Here is a 19,408-nt window from a genome sequence, read left to right on the forward strand (position 1 = left end):
CCTGCACTGGGGCCCTGGGTCCTGGAAGTCCCCATCCAAGCGGCTTGGAGCCCTCCTCGCCACGGCCTGCATGACCTTCTTGGTGGGCATACCCCTACACCAAGAGGCGGCCCAGAGGCAGTCATTCTTGGTGGGGGTGTGTGTACGGGGTGTAGATGTGCAGGCCAGGGTGTCCACACTCGTGTGTGAGGCCCCTCCCACCAATGTAAGGATCTGGAGTGTGAAGAAAAAGCAGGCCGCTGTGGGCCCAGGGCCTCCTTTGGTGCTTAACCCGTTACCAATACTACCTGCCAACATTAGGGGTGAGCTGGCATTGGCCACCAGGCTCTGCACGTGGACCGGGGCAGGGGTCTCAAAGTGCCGTGGCCAGAATCCCCCGCTGACGCTCTCACCGGCCAGAATCCCCCGTGGGCCACCCTCCTGTCCCCCCTGCCTCACACCAGCCCACCTGCGTTCACCGTATTCTCTGCCCTGGCTTTGGAGCCTGCGACACCCTCACTTTACCCCTCAGGGGACCTCGTCCCTAGTCCCGGCCGCTTTCTTCCACTCCCCGGTCGTGAATAATCAGAGACCACGGGCAAGGACCACAGTGCTTTACTTTTCGTCTGAACAGCGTGGGACACCGGAGTGGGGGGGGGGGTGGGCAGTGCCCAGGGGGCCGGGCAGCCCTCAGGGTGGGCAGGGGACTTGGGGCATCAGCCCGGCTCTGTCTCCATCTGGGTCTTCCCTCTCGGGCTGGGCTCTACCAATTATTCTGTAGACTCATCGAGGGGAGGGAGGTGGCTGGGCACGGTGAGCCGGTGGGGACTCAGTCTCGGGGTGCCCCTCCATTCGGTTGCCGGCCCCTCCTTCCGGTGGTCTCACCTGTTGTAGTTCCGGCACAATTGGGGTAACCGTCTACACTTGCCACCTGTGGGTGAAGGAAAGGGTTCGGTCATGAGTCGGAACAAAGTTGATGATTGCATGTGCTCCGGGCGCTGGAGGACGAGGCCCGTCAACCCTGCCCCTGGAGAAGCTCCAAGGCAGCCCTGAGCCAGTGATGAGGAGCACAGGGGAGAGGAACCAGCACAAGGGCTCCCCCGGGGGAGCAGCCTCCCCCACACAGAGGGCCCCTTTGAGAACCCATCCTAGTTTGTGTGTTATGCATTCATTCAGCAAGTATTTGTTGGGTACCTACTATGTGCCGGGCTCTGATCTAGGCCCAGGGAACAGGAATGAATAAAATCCCTGCCCTGGTAGAGCTGATTTAACAGCAGGGGAGACCGACTGAGAAAAATGACTAAGTCAAGTATGTGGACAGTGAGGTCAGATGGTGATGCGTGCTCAGTAGAAAACTAAAGCCGGGAAGGAGGCAGGGAGGCCGGCGGCTGAGGGCATCTTCATGGTGATGACTAGAGGGGCTTCACTGAGGAGGGGACATTTGAGCAAAGACCTGAAGGAGGTGAGGGGGAAGCCAGGAAGGGTGTTCCAGGCAGAGGGCATGGCCAGTGCAAAGGCCCTGAGGTAGGAGGAGACAGGGGCTTAAGGGACAAGTGGGGGGCGGGTCAGGAGGCAGGACCAAAGTGAATGGGGAGGGATTTCAGAAGACAAGTCTCCTGGCTGTCGCCCTTGCCACCTCCTTCTCTCTGCCCGCCCCCCCCCCACCCCCCGGGGCTTACACAGCCCCAGCCACCCTGGCTTCTTCCCGTGGTTATTGCGACATGCTCAGTTCCTTCCTGCGTCTGGGCCTTTGCGCTTGCTGCCCCTTTCCACTGTTTTTTAAAACCGTCTTTCTCATTGACAGGGAATCTATTCTGATGGTCTCTCTTTAGAGATAAAGTGTCGCTCCCCGTCCCTCTTGGCTTGTCCTTCTGCTGTTTTCCTTACGGTGATGACCTTTCTCGTATCCACTCTGCTCACCTGCTTATTGTCACTCCCTCACTGGATGTGAGCTCCCCGAGGGCAGGGACCAGGGCACAGGTGGGCACAGAGCAGGTGCCCACAGATTATTGTCATTGGAACAACTTATGGCCCCAGAGCTAACTTTCAGGCTCTGCCCTCACACAGACCTGGGTCTAGTCCTTCCCTGATTTTTAGTGCTCTGTGACCTTGAGCAAACTCCTCAGTTCTCTGAGCCTCACTTGTCCCACGGGGGTGGAGGTGGGGCTGTGTGCGTGGACAGGACCCGGCTCAAAGTCAGTCTCGACTGAGGCACCTGTGTGCGACCCCTGGGTCCAGTGCGGTTCGGGCACGTGGTAGCCAAGTCTTTTTATTGCTGTTAGCCTCCTGCCTCCCGCCTTAGCTGAGAAAAGATGTGGCCGTGTGCATTTCCTGATGGGGAAGTGAGGGGATAAAACCTGGTGAAGGTTATGAGGCTTAACCGAGAGCTTGCAAACTGGTGGCCCGCGTGTTCTATTTAATCTGCAGCATTTAAGAAACTACTTTAAGAATTAGTTTTTCTGGGGGCACCTGGGTGGCTCAGTCGGTTGAGTGTCTGACTTCGGCTCAGGTCATGATCTCACGGTTTGTGAGTTCGAGCCCCGCGTCGGGCTCTGTGCTGACAGCTCGGAGCCTGGAGCCCTGCTTTGGATTCTGTGCCTCCCTCTCTTCTCTGTCCCTCCTCCACTCATGCTCTGACTCTCTGTCTCTCAAAAATAAACATTAAATAAGTAAGTAAATAAATAAATAAAGACAACTCTGCTCAGGGGCCTTCAAGAACTGACCCCTCAGTCAAAGTGCAAGCCAAGGCCGCCTCTCTCCCAGTCGCGGTGCCCCCCCCCCCCCGCCATTCTCACTGGTGAGGATGACAATGCCCGTGATGAACAGCACGGCTGCGACCAACAGCCCCCGCTTCCGGAGAGTGTCCTCGTCTGCAGAGAGAAAAACGGAGTATGGCAAGAGGGGTCTTCCTCCCTCCCTCTTCCCACATCCTCCCACAGGTAACTTACCGTAGGAGAAGGGGTTGTCCTCACTGGCGCCTGGGGGGACAGACGTGGAGCAAGTCAGAGTTCGGCAAACATTTGTGGAGCGAGGCCGTGAGTGGCAGGGTCAGTGGAGGGGTGACAGTCGGTCTCTGCCTTGGGACACTTAGACCAAAAGCCTCACATGGCACACATGTGGCTCCCATCACCTCTCTACCTCAGCTTCTCACCCTCCTGCTCACCCAGATGCTCCAGCCCCACCGGCCGCCCTGTTGGTGGCCATGCCAGGTCCCTCTCACCTCAGGGCCTTTGCACTGGCTGCTGCCTCTGCCTGGGACGCCTTTCCCCCGACATCTGCATGACTCCCCCACAGCTCCTTCTCAGGGAGGTCTCCCTGGCCCTTTGCAGAAAACTACTCCCCAGTCACTCTCTAATCCTAATGCTACTTTATTTCTCTTGATGGCAGCTTTAAGCCACCTGATACACAATTCTTATAATTCGTATTTATTGTCTCTATTCCCCAACTAGAAGGTCTGCCCGATGAGGGACGAGATTTTTGTCCGTCTTATTCACCACTCTATCTCTAGCACCTAGAAGACAGTAGGTGCTCATGAATATGTTTTGAATGGATGAGTGAACTCTATGTGACCTGTGGTCATATCATTTCCATCCACTCTTTGGGGCCGGCTGGGCCGGAAGTGGAAGACAAGACCACACAAAGGGGAATCAAGGTGTCCCTGAAACAGAGCGACCCCCAAACTGATCTCGGATGCGTGAGTAAGTCCAGCTGAGACCAGAAGAACCACTCAACTGAGCCCAGACCAAAGTTCCAAATCGCAGACCCGAGAGCTAAGCAAACGGTTGTCATTTGAAGCCACTGTGTTCTAGGGTCATTTGCGTGCTGCGTTCATTTACGCGTTCATTCGTCTGTCGGGACATCTATCGGATGCCTGCTTATACCCACCCTCTTCCAGCCTTGAACTCATGTGTTCACCCAACACATGTTTACTGAGGACTATTTCATGCTGGGCAAGGGTCCAGGTGCTAGAAATACACAGAGAATAGGAAATAGCCTGTTTCCAGCCTGGGAAGGGAGTTACTGACCCGTGGGCCCGAGGGCAGCGTCCGGCCTGACGTCTTTGCCTGGAGATCGCCTCTTGGAGAGCGTGGTGCCTTTAGTGGCAGCGGCAGAGGGAGTGGCTAGAAGGTGGCAGAGGGCGGAAGTGAGCGGGAGGAAATGAGGGACGTCGCTGACACCCTCCCCCACGTCTCCACCTTCAGTGGGCGGGCACAGCGGCCCCTCACTCCTACCCCGGGGACGGCAAGGAATGGCAGGCGTGGAAATATTGAATGAGCCTGCACCCCTGGCTCCTCTCCTGGGACCTCCTGGGCTGCCTCATAATCCAGGAAGCAAAGGATAACATCTGAGCCAGGCCGGGGGGCCTCCAGGACTCAGGCCCAGCACCAGGAGAAGCAGAGCTTGGACATACTTGTAGAAAACACTGTGGAGGTCACCTCTGCTCCCAGACCAGAAATACCAGAGGCCTCCTCTCTTTAAAGCCAGGGCGCCTGGGTGGCTCAGTTGGGTAAGCTTCTGACTCTCGATGTCGGCTCAGGTCATTTCGTGAGATCGAGCCCCGCTTCGGGCTCTGTGCTGACAGTGCAGAGCCTGCTTGGGATTCTCTCTCTCCCTTTCTCTCTGCCCCTCCCCCGCTTGCGTGTGCGTGCTCTCTCTCTCTCTCTCAACAAATAATAAAACACTTAAAAAAAAGGATACTGAACAAAAAGTAAATGCCACAAAGAAAATATCTGCCCTTCTGGCACTGAGAAGTGTCCCCGGTGAAGCGGTCAGCCCTGTCTGATGCCCCAGGATGAGGCCAACATACTGAAGGCCGAAAAGCTGCCTCACGAAGCCCGAGCTTCCAGACCGATCTCAGAGCCTCACTTCTTATGCATGACCTGAAAGCCAAGAATTACGAGATGTTGGGGAAAGCCTTGCCCAGAGGAAGGTTCGAGCAAGGCCGGTGGCAGGGACAGGCGCGCTGAGACACAGGAAGTGTGAAAGAGCCTCAGTGGCCCCCCCGCTGCTAGAGAGCCGGGCTCCAGTTCCCTTTCTGCCACTTTGGGCTGTGCGATCCAGGCCAGCAGAGGAGCCCCTTGGGCCTCGGTTGCCTTCCTGTACAATGGGGTTTTGACAGTTCCCACCCCGTCGGGTGCTCGCGAGCAGTGCATGAGTGAATCCAGGGAAGCCTAGCACTGTGCCCGGCACCGAGCGAGCTCCCAGCAAGCGTTGGCTGTCGCTGTTACCGTGGACGTGGCTGCATGCCTCCCTTCTGGGGACAGCTTCCCTTTTCCTTGGGGGGACTGCGCCCCCTGCCCCAGTCCCTCTGGGTCTATTGTGACACAGGCCACAAGAGGGAGCAGGTGACCCAGTCATCCTCCCCTGGGACCTTACACATTCCCAGGAGGCATTCAGAGTGACGGCGAGGTGAAATTTGGGAGCTCCGAGCTTGCAGATGGCAGGGGTCATTTCCTCACGGGGCAGAAGACAAAATTCGGCACAAGAGAAACAAAAATGGAGCAGGGAGAGAGGCGCCGGGGGCTTTCGCGCTCAGACCCCGGGCACCCTGAGGCTCAGCGGTGCCTTTTACCATCTGGCCCCGTGACCCCCTCGGCCCAGTGGAATTTCTGTCACGGATAATCAGGAACACAGAATGACACAGAGTAACTCAGGTCAACGAGGATTCACAGCAAATGAATCCAAAGATGTGAGAATGTTTTTTACCACCGGGAAGCGTGGACACCGTCACTACCCACCCCCACCTCCACTTTTGTGGAAAATAGAAAAGTTCTCTTCTCCAACACACTTTACTTCCATCTGTTGTAACATTTTAATAGACAGGCTCCGTCAGAATTAAATGCTTTACTGCCATCACTGGAAAACTATAACAATTATAAAAATCCACAAGGGGGATGACATAGCCTTAGAGGCGATGCTCTTGTTCAGTGCCCGGTCTGCGCAACTGTGCGTGCATCTCAGCCTGGGAACGGCCTAAGCTACAATACTTGCCAGTAGAGGCGGATCCTCAAATATGAGTCAGACAGGCATTGGAGGCCACCTGCTGCCTTCACCTTGGCTCAACCTCTCTTCCCATGCCTCTGAAATGTTAACTACTCACTGGTCCTGAGGGGAACTACCTTTTCCTTGACTCTTGGTCTCTGCAGTTCAGGCAGGGCTGACCCTGTTCTCCACCCCCAGAATGGGCGGAGACTGAGGCCTAACCACTCAGAGCAATCCATTTCCCAGGCTTCCATTGGTCAGACATGGGCATGTGACGCCAAATGGGCCAATGAGAGTAGATTTTATTCCTTGGGCTAGAGATGAGAAAAAGATATGCTCTATTTGCTGGGTTTGTGACGTAAATACAACTATGGGACCATCTTTGCCACCAAGAGAGGAAAAGCCCCCGAGAACTTGAGAATGTAGACAGCAGGGCTGAGAGAGAGAGAGAGAGAGAGCGAGCAAGTCAGTCTGATGACCGTGCCTGAGCATGTCGATCCAGCTCTTCCTGAAATCGATGCCTCTGGACTTTACAGAACATATGTAGCCAATAAATCTATTTTACTTTTAGTTGCGTTTACAGTATTTTGCAGCTGAAAACCTGCTCTAACATGAAGAGGTGCACAAAGGAAACACCCACATCCACGCTGCCGAGCACCAGCTCTGTAAAGGAACCTGAACAAAAGAAAGTTCCAAATCTATCCTATCAGGTTTGGAAAAACACTGCACACTAGATGCTCCCGTAGAGGACACCTGCTGCAAATACGCATTACTAAGACTCCAACAAGTCCCGCCGTAAAGAAATGTGTTTAACTTTAACTCAGGAGTTTCCCAAACACCTTTGACCGCAAATCAAAACAGATTTTTTGAAAATGTATTAACAATTCCCCAAACGGGTGCTCCGAGCAATGTACTTGGGGAGCTACTGACCCAGATAAAGAATTAAACAAAATTTGTACGTTGCCCTTCTAGTCCCAGGCCCTACCTTCTGGGCCACTCTGGCCGGTCCTCGGATCCGTGGCTGGGAGCACATCCATTCTCGTCGGCCGTGGGGTGTGGGTCTCCTCCGTCTGCTCCTGCGTTGTTCCTACTCAGATCAGGGCAAGGAGGGAAGGCGGACAGCGCGTGAATCAGGGACGTGCACATCCATCAAACGGCAAGGGGCCCCCTCCCTCCTCTGGCTGGAGGAAATCAAAGACGGTTCACGTTCCAAGTGTCACCGTGTGGGTGGGACAGGGGGACTCTCTGGCACACGCTGGTGGCAGGGCAAATCCATGCAACCGTTCCCCAGCTGGCTTTTCCAACAAATTCCAGCGTTCGTGCCCTTTGCGCCACAGTGTGGTGGGTAAAAGAGCCAGATTCCGGGCCCCTGGTCTGAGCTGTGTCACTGACTTGTGACGCCCTGAGTGAGTTACTCCGAGCCTCTGTTTCCTTATTCTGTAAAGTTCGGTTGTTCTGCCTCAGAAGGTTTGTGTGAGGACTGAATGAGAGAACACAGGGAAGATACTTAGAACCACGACCAGATTATAATAGGGGAGAAAAGCATTTGCTTAAGGAGGAACGGACGAGGTTGCTTACCATGGCACTGGGTGTAGCATAGAGTAAGATGTTCATCAAGATGTGCACGGCTTCACGAACCGTACACAGGCACCCAGCCGGGTACCATGCAACAGTGCGAAAGAATAAGATTGGTGTTTACATAGGAATGTGTGAAGAGCTTCCAAACATACTGCTGCACGGGGCAGTGGGGAGACGGGGGGGGGGGGGGGGGAGCAAGTTTCAGAACGACTATCGTTTTGGAAATGATCCGCTCACACAAATACATCTCCCGGCCAGGATATTTTCTGCGGGCAGAAATGTGGCACGGCATCACTGGGGACCACTCCCCTTCCAGTGCTAGCCGTGGGGACCTCTCAGAGATGGGGGAGAGAACAAGAACGGAGAATGGGCCAAGGGATTTCATCTCACTATATTATTTTTATTATCCCCAAGCGGAACAGGTTTGGGTATTACTATATCATTAAAGATTAATGGGAAAAATTAGGGAGCACTTTCTGAACTGTTACACTCCCAAGACAAAGTTCAAAAAGGACTTGAAAACTCAAAAAAGGAAAAAGTTCAAGAGATTAAAGGAAGAAATGAATGGCCTTGGTGCATGGGGGCATTCCTGGGGTGGTTGCAAAGCTCTAGTCCTTGAGCTGGGTGGTGGTGACACAGGGGCTCAATTCAGAGTAATTTGTTAAGTGGTACACTTATGGGTTTTGTGCTTTTCTATATGCATATTATTTTTCACAACTGCAAAAGATTTGCTTTCACAGAAGTGGATGTGGGCGGCTGTCTGCCCCACCACAAAGTAAACCAGAGGATTCAGAGCTGGAGGACTGAAATGAGTAACAAAGGAGTCAGAATGTGGGAAGAAGAGAGGGGATAGTGTCTGTCTCAGGCCTCCGCCCCCACCCCCTCCGCATGCCCCACTCACCACCAGCCTGCAGAGATGTCTGAGGGGTGGACTGGGACTCTGGGTGGACTGTGTCTGGAGTCCGGAAACAGGGAGAGAAGAGAGAGAAGATGTGGAGAAGGTTCATGGATGGAGGAACAGGGGGTTTGCTCTACTATTCAATTTTGATATAATTGAGATGACTTAATTAACCCAGCCATTTGCTGATTGCCCAATTGCCAGGCCAGTACCTCCCCTGCCTCAGCCCTCCCCTCCCGTAGATGCACACTCCCCTATTCAGCATCCACCCACGTCTGGTAAGAGCCCCTGGCACTTTCTTTATGAACCACCCTTCCCCGATTCTTGGTCCACTTCGTTCAGTGGGGTTGGCACCAGGTTGGCTGGAGGTGGAACCCGAGACCCAGGTCTGGCAATCAGCGTTGGTCTACGGCCACGATGATCAGCTCCTGGCTGGGCATGTAACCCGAGCCTGGTCAGTGACACTCAGCTATGCCACATTTCCTCTGGCTTCTTAGCAGGTAAGACGGAAGCCTCAGGGGCCACCTTGGCCTCATAAAAGGAGAATCTACCTGAGAATGACGTGAACACAGGAAAAATAGAACCAAGAGACGGAGGCAGGTTCCCGATAGCATCATTTGAGCACCTAGAGTGAGCCATATCACTGGGCTTTTCAGTTGCACAACCCAAAATTCCCGATTGGCCCAAGCTTGAGATTTTTGTGGCTGCTGTCATTTGCAGTGACGGGATCTTGACAGACCCAAGCCTCTTTCCTCACCTGGGGTTTGAGTCAGGGCATGAATGTTCACAATGGTTGTGTCTGCTGAAGGAATGGATGTGGTCTCCTTCAATGTCTGTCCTGGGAGATCAAGGACGAGAAGTCAGAGAGGAGCCTCCGGCCCTCCTCCTCTCACCAAAACCCCACCTTACCCTCCCTTCTGGAACTGTGGGCGGTAACTCAGAATATCCTGGTGGAACAGCAGACAGATGCTTGAATGGTGGTATCCACCCTTAGTCCTGGAAGTGCTTTAAAAAATGATGATGCCCAGCGCCCTTCCTCCAGCCCCTCTTCCTGCCCATCCTTGTGGGGTGGGAGAGGCAGTTTGGCCTAGTGAGCCCAGGTCCATTCTAAAGTCAGCCAGGGCCCCGGCCTCAAATTCTGCTCCCCCAAATTCCCTGGCCACGTGACCTGGAGCAGGTGGAGTCCCCTCTCTGAGCCTCATCTGTCTCATCTGCGAAGTGGGGATAATCACTGACTCTGTGATGGGAAAAGATAGGGTCAAATAGGCAGAGAGGGAAAGGTTAGGACCTGAGGTCCCTGGGTGGGGAAAAACACATATTTTGGAACAATGCTGGTAGGGTCTGATTCCCTTGGGCATAGGGCTCCTTTTAAGAACATAACAGACACCACTTACTCCCCCTCAGGGTCCCCTCAGGAATTTGACAATCAAAATTCCTAATTAAAATAAGTAAAACATAAAACTTCTGTTATACAAGGGACAGTAGGACCATAGTCTGACTCCTCACACAATGGAATCGAGCCAATCAGGAAAAGACAACCCAGAACCTAGAGTCATCAAGCCAATAAAGGTAGGACTTGAGAAGGAACAAGGGGGAAGGGAAGAGGGGTGACCAAAATCATATAGAACAAAGTCCCTATTGTCACGCGCCTCTTGTTATGGGCATTCACTTTCGAATGTCCCCTCTCTGCAAAGAGACCTTTCATACTATTCTTACTGTAATACTATTTCATACTATTCTTTTTTTTAATGTTTTTATTTATTTTTGAGACAGAGAGAGACAGAACGTGAGCAGGGGAGGGGCAGAGAGAAAGGGAGACACAGAATCCGAAGCAGGCTCCAGGCTCTAAGCTGTCAGCCCAGAGCCTGATGCGGGGCTCACACTCATGGACTGTGAGATCATGACCTGAGCTGAAGTCGGACGCTTAACCAACTGAGCCACCCAGGCACCCCTATTTCATACTATTCTTTTTTAATTTTTTTTATTTTTTTAACGTTTATTTATTTTTGAGAGAGAGAGAGACAGAGCATGAATGGGGGAGGGTCAGAGAGAGAGAGGGAGACACACAATCCGAAACAGGCTCCAGGCTCTGAGCGGTCAGCACAGAGCCCGATGCGGGGCTCGAACTCACGGACCGCGAGATCATGACCTGAGCGGAAGTCGGACACTCAACCGACTGAGCCACCCAGCCGCCCCCATACTATTCTTACACTCTAAGAAACTTTCGCCTGCTGCTCCTTTTATTCCGTGTCCACCTCTTCATTCTTTGAAGTGGCTAAACAATGAACACTGGGTATTGAGGTTTAAAAAAAAAAATCCTGTAACATTTCTTTGGGGGCTTGTCTAGGATGTTAACGTCTTCCAACCGTAAGTAACAGCTGGCATCCCCTCTTTTCTTTCTATCTTAAAGAAAACCTCAGACTAAATAATTGGCACCCACCCACCAGTTAAGAGCAAACAGTGTGTCAGCCATCCTCAAGTCTCGGGTGACAGGCTCCTTGGGTCTCCTCCCATCTGATCTCCCAATGTAGTTGGGAATGTTGGTGTGGTGGATTCCCAACTTCCTTTCGAGAAGAACCTCTGGATGTGTGGGACTCAGGGGAGGCCAGACAGCCATTGGTGGGTCCTGACCAAGGCTACTCTTTGGTGGAGGCCCGAAGGCCATCAGCAGAACCTGATCCCTGACTGACCACTTGGGTATCTGGTGGATTTCCTCTTTCTGTCTTGGCCAGCCTCTCTTCTCCTTTGGGAAGTGAGTGGAAAAGCCCAGGACTGATCTCTCTGGTATCCTCGTAGGAGGGATCCAGGTGACTTCCAAGGGTCCTACTCACAGGTTTCCCAAATACAACGGAAAGCGGCCCTGTACTTGCTTCCACTTCTGACCCTCTGACATGGTTCACCACCTCCCAGGGCCCCATTTTTTACCTTTCATTTTCAAACGCCTCTTGCAGAGCAGAGAGCAGGACTTACTTCAACCCCTTCTGGGCTCACCACCCTCCTCCTGCCCCTGATGCCCACAGGGGGATGGAGAGAAGACATTTGGCCGGCTCCCACAAGGTACAGAGGATAATTAGAGCCAACTGTCTCTGGTCAGTCTACGTCAGGACAGGGACTTTAAGGAATATTCCCAAGCAGCTGCCGAACACCCTTCTGTTTCAGAGAAGTTTCCTGACTTCTCTGGCTTGACACGGACTCCCCATTTCCAGGTTTGGGTGGAGAAGAAAATCTGCATCTGCTCATCTGTCCGAGCTGACAGGCTTTAGAACCAGGAGACCTGTTTCTCTGCCTTCTGGGCTTTTATTTGTCTCTAGGCTTCTTGGTGACACCTCACCTCTTCTGCCTTCCCCTCCCTCCTCCTGTCTCTGCACCAGCCTGGGTGCAGCCTGCCTAACTGGTTCCTCTACCTTTCAGGGGCCTCCAGCACCACGGGTTCCTCCTCCTCCCCTCACTGTCAAGGAACAAAAAACACCCCCTTAGACTTACACCGCCCACTTCAGATTTCCTCACTGGTGCCCCAGGTAAAAATTGACAATGGGGAACAAATTGATTGACTTTTAAATGGATACAGATGGAACATAATTCGGTATTTAAACTAACGTAAGTTTGTTGGTTTAATTAAGGTAGACAGGTCTTTAGAGTTATGAGCATTAAATATATGAAACTTTTTCTGGTTTACTGAAGGCCGAGTAATCACATGCTATCTCTGTTACAGTTCATCAGCAAAAAGGTGACTTCAAATGATGGTTAATTTTGTCTGTCTCAAAGTGTTCATGGGTAATTGCTAAGACAGCTTTCAGGGTCTTCAATAACTTGAAACTTTAAAGTTTTGCTTGGGTACTAAACTGGATTAAATTCATTTGGACATTTTAAAAAGTATGAAATGTGTAAGAAAGATATAAGAAATGGAAATACGTACCTTTTCAGTGAAGGTTTAAAAAAAAAAAGTAATTTTGTCCTAAATGAGGCTGGTTGTTTGGAGAGAAATGGCTTGGGACAAAATCTAAAAGTTATGGAAGGTTCGTCAAGGAAAAAAATGTAACCAAAGTTTTTTTTTCTCTTTTGTCTGCCCAAAAAGATGGAAAGAACTATGATTTTAACCAAAATGGCAGGACAGCATGCCCTTTTGAGTGGTTTTGCTCGAGCTCTGATTAAAAAATTGCCCTTCCTTTGATCTGAAGGCTGGGGAGATGGTGGTGATGTCCTCACTGCTGGCCTCCAAATGCTCCACATTTGTGTCGTTTCTGCAAGGTGGAGGAATGTGCCATATGGCCTGTGCCATACGATGGATGGATGACTGTGATAAATGAAGGGCTTTTTTTTTTAATGTTTATTTTTTATTCTCGAGAGGGACAGCGTGAGCAGGGTAGGGACAGAGAGAGGGGGAGACAGAGGATCCAAAGCAGGCTGTGCTCTGACAGCGGCGAGTCTGATGTGGGACTCAAACTCATGAACTGAGATCACGGCCTGAGCCAAAGTCGGATGCTCAACCAACTGAGCCACCCAGGCGCCCCTATAAAGGCCTTTTACCCGGAGACATGGGAGCCATTTTGCTATGCTTAGCCCAGCGTATGCTGACTTGTGCCAATCTAGATACTTTAAAGTGGACACCCACGTGGCTGGAACATATTTATGTGGGCACTGCTGGAAAAAAAACAGGTGAATAGACCTCAACTTTGGCCCTTTTAGCCCCCCTCAACAGCCAATTTTATCCTTACGAGGAATGGCTTTCGCCAGCCTTCTGAAATACATTTGTCGAAAGGAACAATTTTATTATGATCAATATGTAAATTACTCTTGGGCCAAGATAAAATTAGTACATCTTTCTACAACCAGGGGAGTCTTGCTTGGTCACAGTCGGGATCCCCCAAAGTCCCACAGGCAGGAAACGGAGGGGTCGGAGAAATCGGGAAGACAAGGTCAGCTCTGGGGGGTAGAGTCAAGCCTGGGTAATAGCGACTATTGCCAGCACCTCGCAAGACTGACAGGGCTTTCGGCTGCCAGTCGCATAGCCAGCCAAACTGCGGGGCCAGATGAGGTTTCTCCTGGCCAGCTATAGGAAACTTTTTCCTATAGGTGGGCAATTCCCCAACCGAGGCCAGTACTCTCCTTCGGGACGTATTCGAAAAAATTGGGATGATTTTGACCCACACACCCTAAAGAAAAGCGACTCATTTTCTTTTGCACCAAGGCTGGGTCCCAATACAAATTGGAGGAGGAAACCTGGCCACCAGAGACAAGTAACAATTAGAACACTATCCTACAATTGGACTTGTTCCCAAACGTGAGGGGAGATGGGGAGACGCCCCCCATGTCCAGTGTTCTGGGGCCTTCAGAGAAAATTGAGATAGGTGTCAGCAATGTAAGGTCGATCCTGGCCTGCTGGCAACCCTTTCCAAGGGTTCACAACTAAGGAGGGAGAAAACGAAGGGTCCCTTGCCTGTACCCAAAGGGAACCTAGGGAAGGAGGAAGGGAAGTCTTCCCCCTCAACCTCCTCCTCCTCGGGTCCCCCATCTGTACATCCAGACTGAAAAAACGTGCACTTCTGCTCCCCGCTGTCCACCTTACCCAGGCCCTCCCTGCAATGTAACAGGTGTGTTTCCCCTCACGGAAGCCAGAGGGCCCGGGGTGGGGGGGGGGGGGGGGACGGATGCAAGGAGGCACCGCTACGATAAGATTGCAAGATTTTACGTTACAAGATTTAAGACAGATAAAAGATCTAGGAAAATTTTGATGATCCGGATAAGTATACAGAGGCTTTTCAGAGAGAATTACACTATGTTTTTGAATTGACCTAAAAAGATATAATGCTTCTGTGGAATCAGACTCTCAATGAAACAGAGAAGCGTGGGGTTCTGGCAGCGGCTGAAAGATATGGGGACGAGCAACTCATTAATTATCATGGGACTGGAGACCCTACAGGGAGCTCCCAGTTCCCTACTGGGGCCCAGGCAGCCCCATCCCAAGATCCTACTTGGGACTATGACCATCCCATTGAGGAATGGTATTGCCACCACTTCCAAGCTTGTGTTTTGGAGAAATTAAGGCGGTCTAAGGTTAAATCTTTAAATTCCACCAAATTAGCCACTCGCTTACAGACACAGGATGAAAACTCGGTGGTCTTCCTGGAAAGGCGAAGGGAGGCTCTCATTAAATATACGGTTATCTTCCCTAACACCCCTGAGGCTGACACAGTTCTAGAGGACAAATTTGTCACTCCATCAGCTCCAGATATTCAGAGAAGGCTGCAAAAATTGGCTGTTTTCCCAGAAGGGACCCTGAAGGACTCTTATGAGCTGCCAATTGGGTATATTACAACCAAGATCAAGAGTAAAATAAGGAATAGGAAAGGAGGCTTAGGGAAAAAAAGCTGAGGCCTTAGTTGTGGCCTTATGTACGATGTTAGACCGGACTTCCCGAGGTTCTGGTACCAAGTGCCATTTACGAGAATGTCCTCAGAGGGGACAACCAAAGTTCAAACCCCATAAGCCATACCCCTTGTGTGGAAACAGTCACTGGGAAAACAGAGTGCCCTCGGGAACCTCTATCTGCAAGGGTTCAGATGACCAGTGTCCCTGAAAGGGACTGATGGGGTCCAGGGCTCTTCACGGTGGCTCCCCCAAACCAACTACCTATCGGAAACCCTCGGGAGCCTCGGGTAACTCCAGATATAGAAGGAAAACTGGTCGATTTCCTTCCTGACACCGGAGCCACCTTTTCTGTCCTCCTTTCCACTCCTGGCCAATCAGCCAAACGCAGCGTAGCAACTAGAGACGTTTCCAGAAAACTTATGACTAAATTTTTCTCTCAGCCACCGGGTGCATTATGGGGAGACTTGAATTTTTCACATTCTTTTTTGATAATGCCACAGAGCCCTAGTCCCTTGCTAAGAAGGGCCATTATAACTAAATTAGGGACGATGGCCCTCCTCGCTCCGGGACGGATAAACAATTGCCTAAACTCCTAGCAATCTGGGTATTGAAGATCAATCTCTCCTTGAGGTAAAATTAAATACACCTCATGGGGTTGTTCCTATGGAAACCGGATGGCCAGAGGAAGGTTTGAGGATCGAGAACCAAGCACTAATTCAGGTGCCTAATTATTCTAACCTACAATATCACAAGATCCAAATAAATACGGAAGAGGGAGAAAAGGCTATAGTTACACTGAGTTAAAAAAAAAAAATGACCAAACATGTCAGGGATTCTTGGGGATGGCTACCACGCATCTTTCCCTCCTATGGTGTGACCTCTCTGTAGGAGGCATTGCATTTGGACTATTAACGCTTGTTGGTCTAACATTCTTTGTGTATGTCATTTCGAGATGCCGTCGCATAGGCCAGAAAAATAAGACGTCTGAGAAAATTCTGCTAGCCCAGATGTTCCAAACACCCTCCCATTATATCGGCCCTCTGGATCGACCTCTAAACCTGCCCTAACTGCCGTTCCCCTATCATCGCCTCCCTTCAGCAGGAAGCAGTTAAGAAGCGTCAGTCAACGTCCCAGTTCCTAACGGTAGTTAGAAGGCACGTGTTCAGAGCGCGGACTATGATAGGAAAGATAGGGTAAAATAGGCAGAAAGGGAAAGATTAGGACGTGAGGTCCCTGGGTGGAGAAAAACACATATTTTGGAACAATGCCGGGAGCATCTGACCACAGCAAACCCCCACGGGCGCGTAAGGTTCCTCTTAAGAATGTAACAGACCTTGGGGCACCTGGGTGGCTCAGTCAAGCATCCGACTCTTGATTTCGCCTCAGGGTCATGATTTAATCTCACAGGTCATGAGTTTGAGCCCCTCGTGACCCCCGAGTCAGGCTTTGAGCTGACAGCTTGGAGCCTGCTTGGGATTCTCTCTCTCTCTCCCTTTCTCTCTGCCCCTACCCTGCTCACACACACACACTCTCTCTCAAAATAAATAAAGAGACTTAACATAAAAGAAGAGAATGTGACAGACACCACTTACTCCCCTCAGGGTCCCCTCAGGAATCTGACAATCAAAATACCTAACGAAAATAAGTAAAACATTACACTTATGTTGTACAAGGGACAGTAGGACCACAGTCTGACTCCCCACACAAGGGAACCGAGCCAGTCAGGAATGGACAGCCCAGCACCTAGAGTCAATAAGCCAATGAGGGTAGGACCTGAGAGGAAACAAGGGAGAAGGGATCGGGGGGCGACCAGAACCCTACAAAACGAAGCCCCTTGCCTACAGTCCCAGGCATTCACTTTCGAATGTCTCCTCTCTGCGAAGAGAGCTTGCACACACTCTACTAAACTTTTGCCTGCTGCTCATTTTATTCTATGTCCACCTTTTTTCATTCTTCGAAGTGGTTCGAGACAACGAACCCCGGTGTTGAGGTTAAAAGCGAAACCCTGTAACAAATCTACTTCTCAGGGCTGGAGAGGGTGAAATGACATGGCCGAGGACAGGGTCTCCCCCACTCCCTGATAGGCAGCCATCGCTGGAGACAGCCACTGCCCTGCCCTGGCCCAGCCTCCATCCTCTCCTGCCTGGACACCGGAGCCCCTCTGCCCTGGGCTCTCTGCCCTCATCCCCACCCCCAGCAATCTGCTCCCCACTCGCAGCCAGAGGGGCCCTGTGAATCCCTGAGTCAGGTCAAGGCCCTGCTGGCACAGAGCGCCCTCTTTCCTTCTAGTGAAAGCCAAGGTACTCATGGGGCCCTTCCCTTCCCCACACCATGTGGTCTCCTGTCCCCCCTCTGACCTCTCCTCTTCCCAGCCTGCCCTCGTCCACCCCAACCTTGCTTCCTGGCCTGCCTGCTGTTCCTCACACCCACTAGACAGCACTCATACCCCAGGTATCTGCTTGGCTCACTCCCTCATCTCCTTTGAGTGTCTGCCCAAATGTCACCTTCTGATGAGGTCTTCCCTGGCCACCCTGTCTAAAGAATCCTCGTTACCCTGTTCTGTGTTTCTCCGTAGCCACTACCACCTTCTAGCGTGCTATATCATTTACTGATGGATTGTTTATTGCCTGTGTCTCAACTAGAACGTGAACTTCTGTTTCATGTGTTGCCGCTTCCCCAGTGCCTAGGATAAGATCTGGCACATAGTAGTTGCTCATTGAATACCTGGTGAGAGGCTGAAAGAAAAAATGAAAACCATTTTATCAAAAAGAAATGGGGCAGCTTCCGTGGAGGGCATGCCCTGGGTGCTAGGGGCGAGAATGACGGCTGTATCCCAGGCTCTCCACTCACTAGCCTCTGGCACAGGGCACTTCCCTTGCCTGAGCCTCAGTTTCCTCATCCATAAAATGGGCATGGCAGTACGTGTAACAGAGTAGAGCCGAAGTTACCCGAGCTCACGCATGCAGCACCTGCCGTGCAGAAAGCACCTGCCAAGGCTCACACCGCTGACAGGAAACACTTCCCAGGTAAGGGTGACATTTCTCTAGCTCTTGGACCCACCCCAGCTCCCCCCCTTGGCCTAACTGTGTATCACGGGGTATCCAGGGAGCTGATTTGCTGGGACCCTAGGGTTCCTGGCCACTGAGAAGAAAACTGACACCAACCTCCCTGCCAAATCAAACTCAGTGAGTTCTTCTGGGAGGTGAGATGGAAAGTGCCCAGCAGGACGGGCTCTGGCCAGACTCGTTGGAAGCGGCCACCTAGGTGTGAAGTGTCCAGACAGCGTAACCCTGGCCCCCTCATCAAGACCCCCCCCCCTTCTCTTCCTGGTGCTGGCTCAGCAGGAAGGTGAACCTTACCTCTGGTGGGGAGAAGCAGGCCAATGATGGTGAGGAGACACAGGCAACCAGAGGGCGACATCTATTGGGTGAGCGGGAGCCGGGGTCAGTCATGATGTCAGGGAGGCAGGCCCAGGGCAGCGCCACCCCCCACCCCCTCCCCGCCTGCCCCTCAGGTCCTGCAGCCCCCTCCTTACCCTGAGCGAGCACCTGTGGCTTCAAGGACCCCCTGCCAAGGCTGACAGCTGGTCTTCCAGGACAGAGGGAGGGTTTTAGAAGTGGGGGACCCGGCCACCACCCCCTTCTTCCATATGCAGATCCCCAAAGGAAACAAGAAGCGTCAGACCCATCTGGACTTCCAGTAGCAGTCGCTGCACAGGGACACCCTTGGGGCCGAGAACTCACTCCACCGAGACACCCTACAGGGTGCAGGGGTAGAGCAGGGGGCCCGGTGCCTCCCTCTGGGCTGTCCCCAGAGCCGAGGAGTCAGCAAGGAGGGGAAAGAGGAAGAATGAGTAATGTGCTCCCGATCTCAGAGGAAAAAGTGAGCTGGTGTGAGGGGCCTCGTGAGGGGACAATAGAGCAGGATGCTGGGCACTTCGAGAACTGGTCCGAGAGGGATGGCGGAGAGCTGGGGAGACTGAGGCAGGAGGAAGAGGGGCCGGGCGGGAGCCCGCCCGTAGTGCCGAAGAGCAGGCGCAGAGACGTGAGCGGGAGTCGGGAGCAGAGAGGCGGGGAGGGGGAAAGATCAGCCCTCCAGGCACCTGAGCCCGGCCCCTGGGCAGAGGGGAGGCAGGCGCAGGCGGATCGCAGGAGAGACTTACGTCAGTGCTGGGGGTCCCAAGCCGGCAGCCTCGTGGACAGAGCGCAGCGGCGGTGGCGGCGTCCCGGCGGAGGGTGTGGCCAGGGGAGAGCTGGCGGGCGGGGACCTAGACGGGCTCAGTCATTTCCTCTCGGGTTTCCTGGCTTCAGAGCCCGCGGTGGGAGCAGGAGGGGGAGTCGCGGAGGGCGATGGGGGGCAGGGGGGAGAGGCCGGGCAGCGGCCTCCACCCACCCGCTGCGGGGGTGGGAGGGAGGGTGGAGGGAGAGCGGGAGAGCGCAGGCAGGTCTCGGTGGGTGGGGCTCCTTTGGGGAGGAAGGGGAGCGGGGGCGGGGTGTCTACTCCTGGGTCTGGGGTGGGAGAGACGGTAAAGAGCAACCGGGGAGGGGGCGTCGAGCAGGGGAGGGGAAGCTCTGGGGGCTCGGAGAGGGGGTAGGCCACTGG

General features: G+C 52.8%; 1 protein-coding gene across 7 annotated transcripts; it reads right to left on the reverse strand.

Moving 5' to 3' along the window:
* Nucleotides 1–578: 578 nt before the first annotated feature.
* Nucleotides 579–19,173, reverse strand: FXYD5 (FXYD domain containing ion transport regulator 5). Of its 7 annotated transcripts, none has more exons than XM_043600753.1 (11): nt 18,969–19,170; nt 18,342–18,389; nt 18,166–18,226; nt 9,606–9,674; nt 9,195–9,275; nt 8,441–8,494; nt 6,947–7,048; nt 4,005–4,100; nt 2,928–2,957; nt 2,775–2,849; nt 579–910 (listed from the first exon to the last, which is right to left on the reverse strand). In XM_043600753.1, the coding sequence occupies exons 3-11, from the start codon at nt 18,224–18,226 to the stop codon at nt 861–863; spliced, it is 618 nt and encodes a 205-aa protein (XP_043456688.1). In that variant the 5' UTR covers nt 18,342–18,389; nt 18,969–19,170; the 3' UTR covers nt 579–860. The 7 variants fall into 7 exon arrangements, with proteins under 7 accessions (XP_043456688.1, XP_043456689.1, XP_043456690.1 ...); XM_043600754.1 differs by having other exon boundaries at nt 18,342–18,394; XM_043600755.1 differs by having other exon boundaries at nt 18,342–18,448.
* Between the last annotated feature and the right edge of the window lie 235 nt (nt 19,174–19,408).

The sequence above is a fragment of the Prionailurus bengalensis genome, chromosome E2, assembly GCF_016509475.1.
Source record: "Prionailurus bengalensis isolate Pbe53 chromosome E2, Fcat_Pben_1.1_paternal_pri, whole genome shotgun sequence".
In the NCBI taxonomy this organism is placed as follows: domain Eukaryota; kingdom Metazoa; phylum Chordata; class Mammalia; order Carnivora; family Felidae; genus Prionailurus; species Prionailurus bengalensis.

Bases quoted from the DNA above. Each gene is read 5' to 3' on its own strand.
- FXYD5 (XM_043600753.1), bottom strand. From the start codon at position 18,226: ATGTCGCCCTCTGGTTGCCTGTGTCTCCTCACCATCATTGGCCTGCTT. The intron at 4,101-6,946 runs GTAGGGCCTGGG...GCCACCTTCTAG, and splicing joins CGGCCAGAGTGGCCCAGAAG to CCACTCCCTCTGCCGCTGCC. The intron at 2,850-2,927 runs GTAAGTTACCTG...TTCTCTCTGCAG, and splicing joins GGACAACCCCTTCTCCTACG to ACGAGGACACTCTCCGGAAG.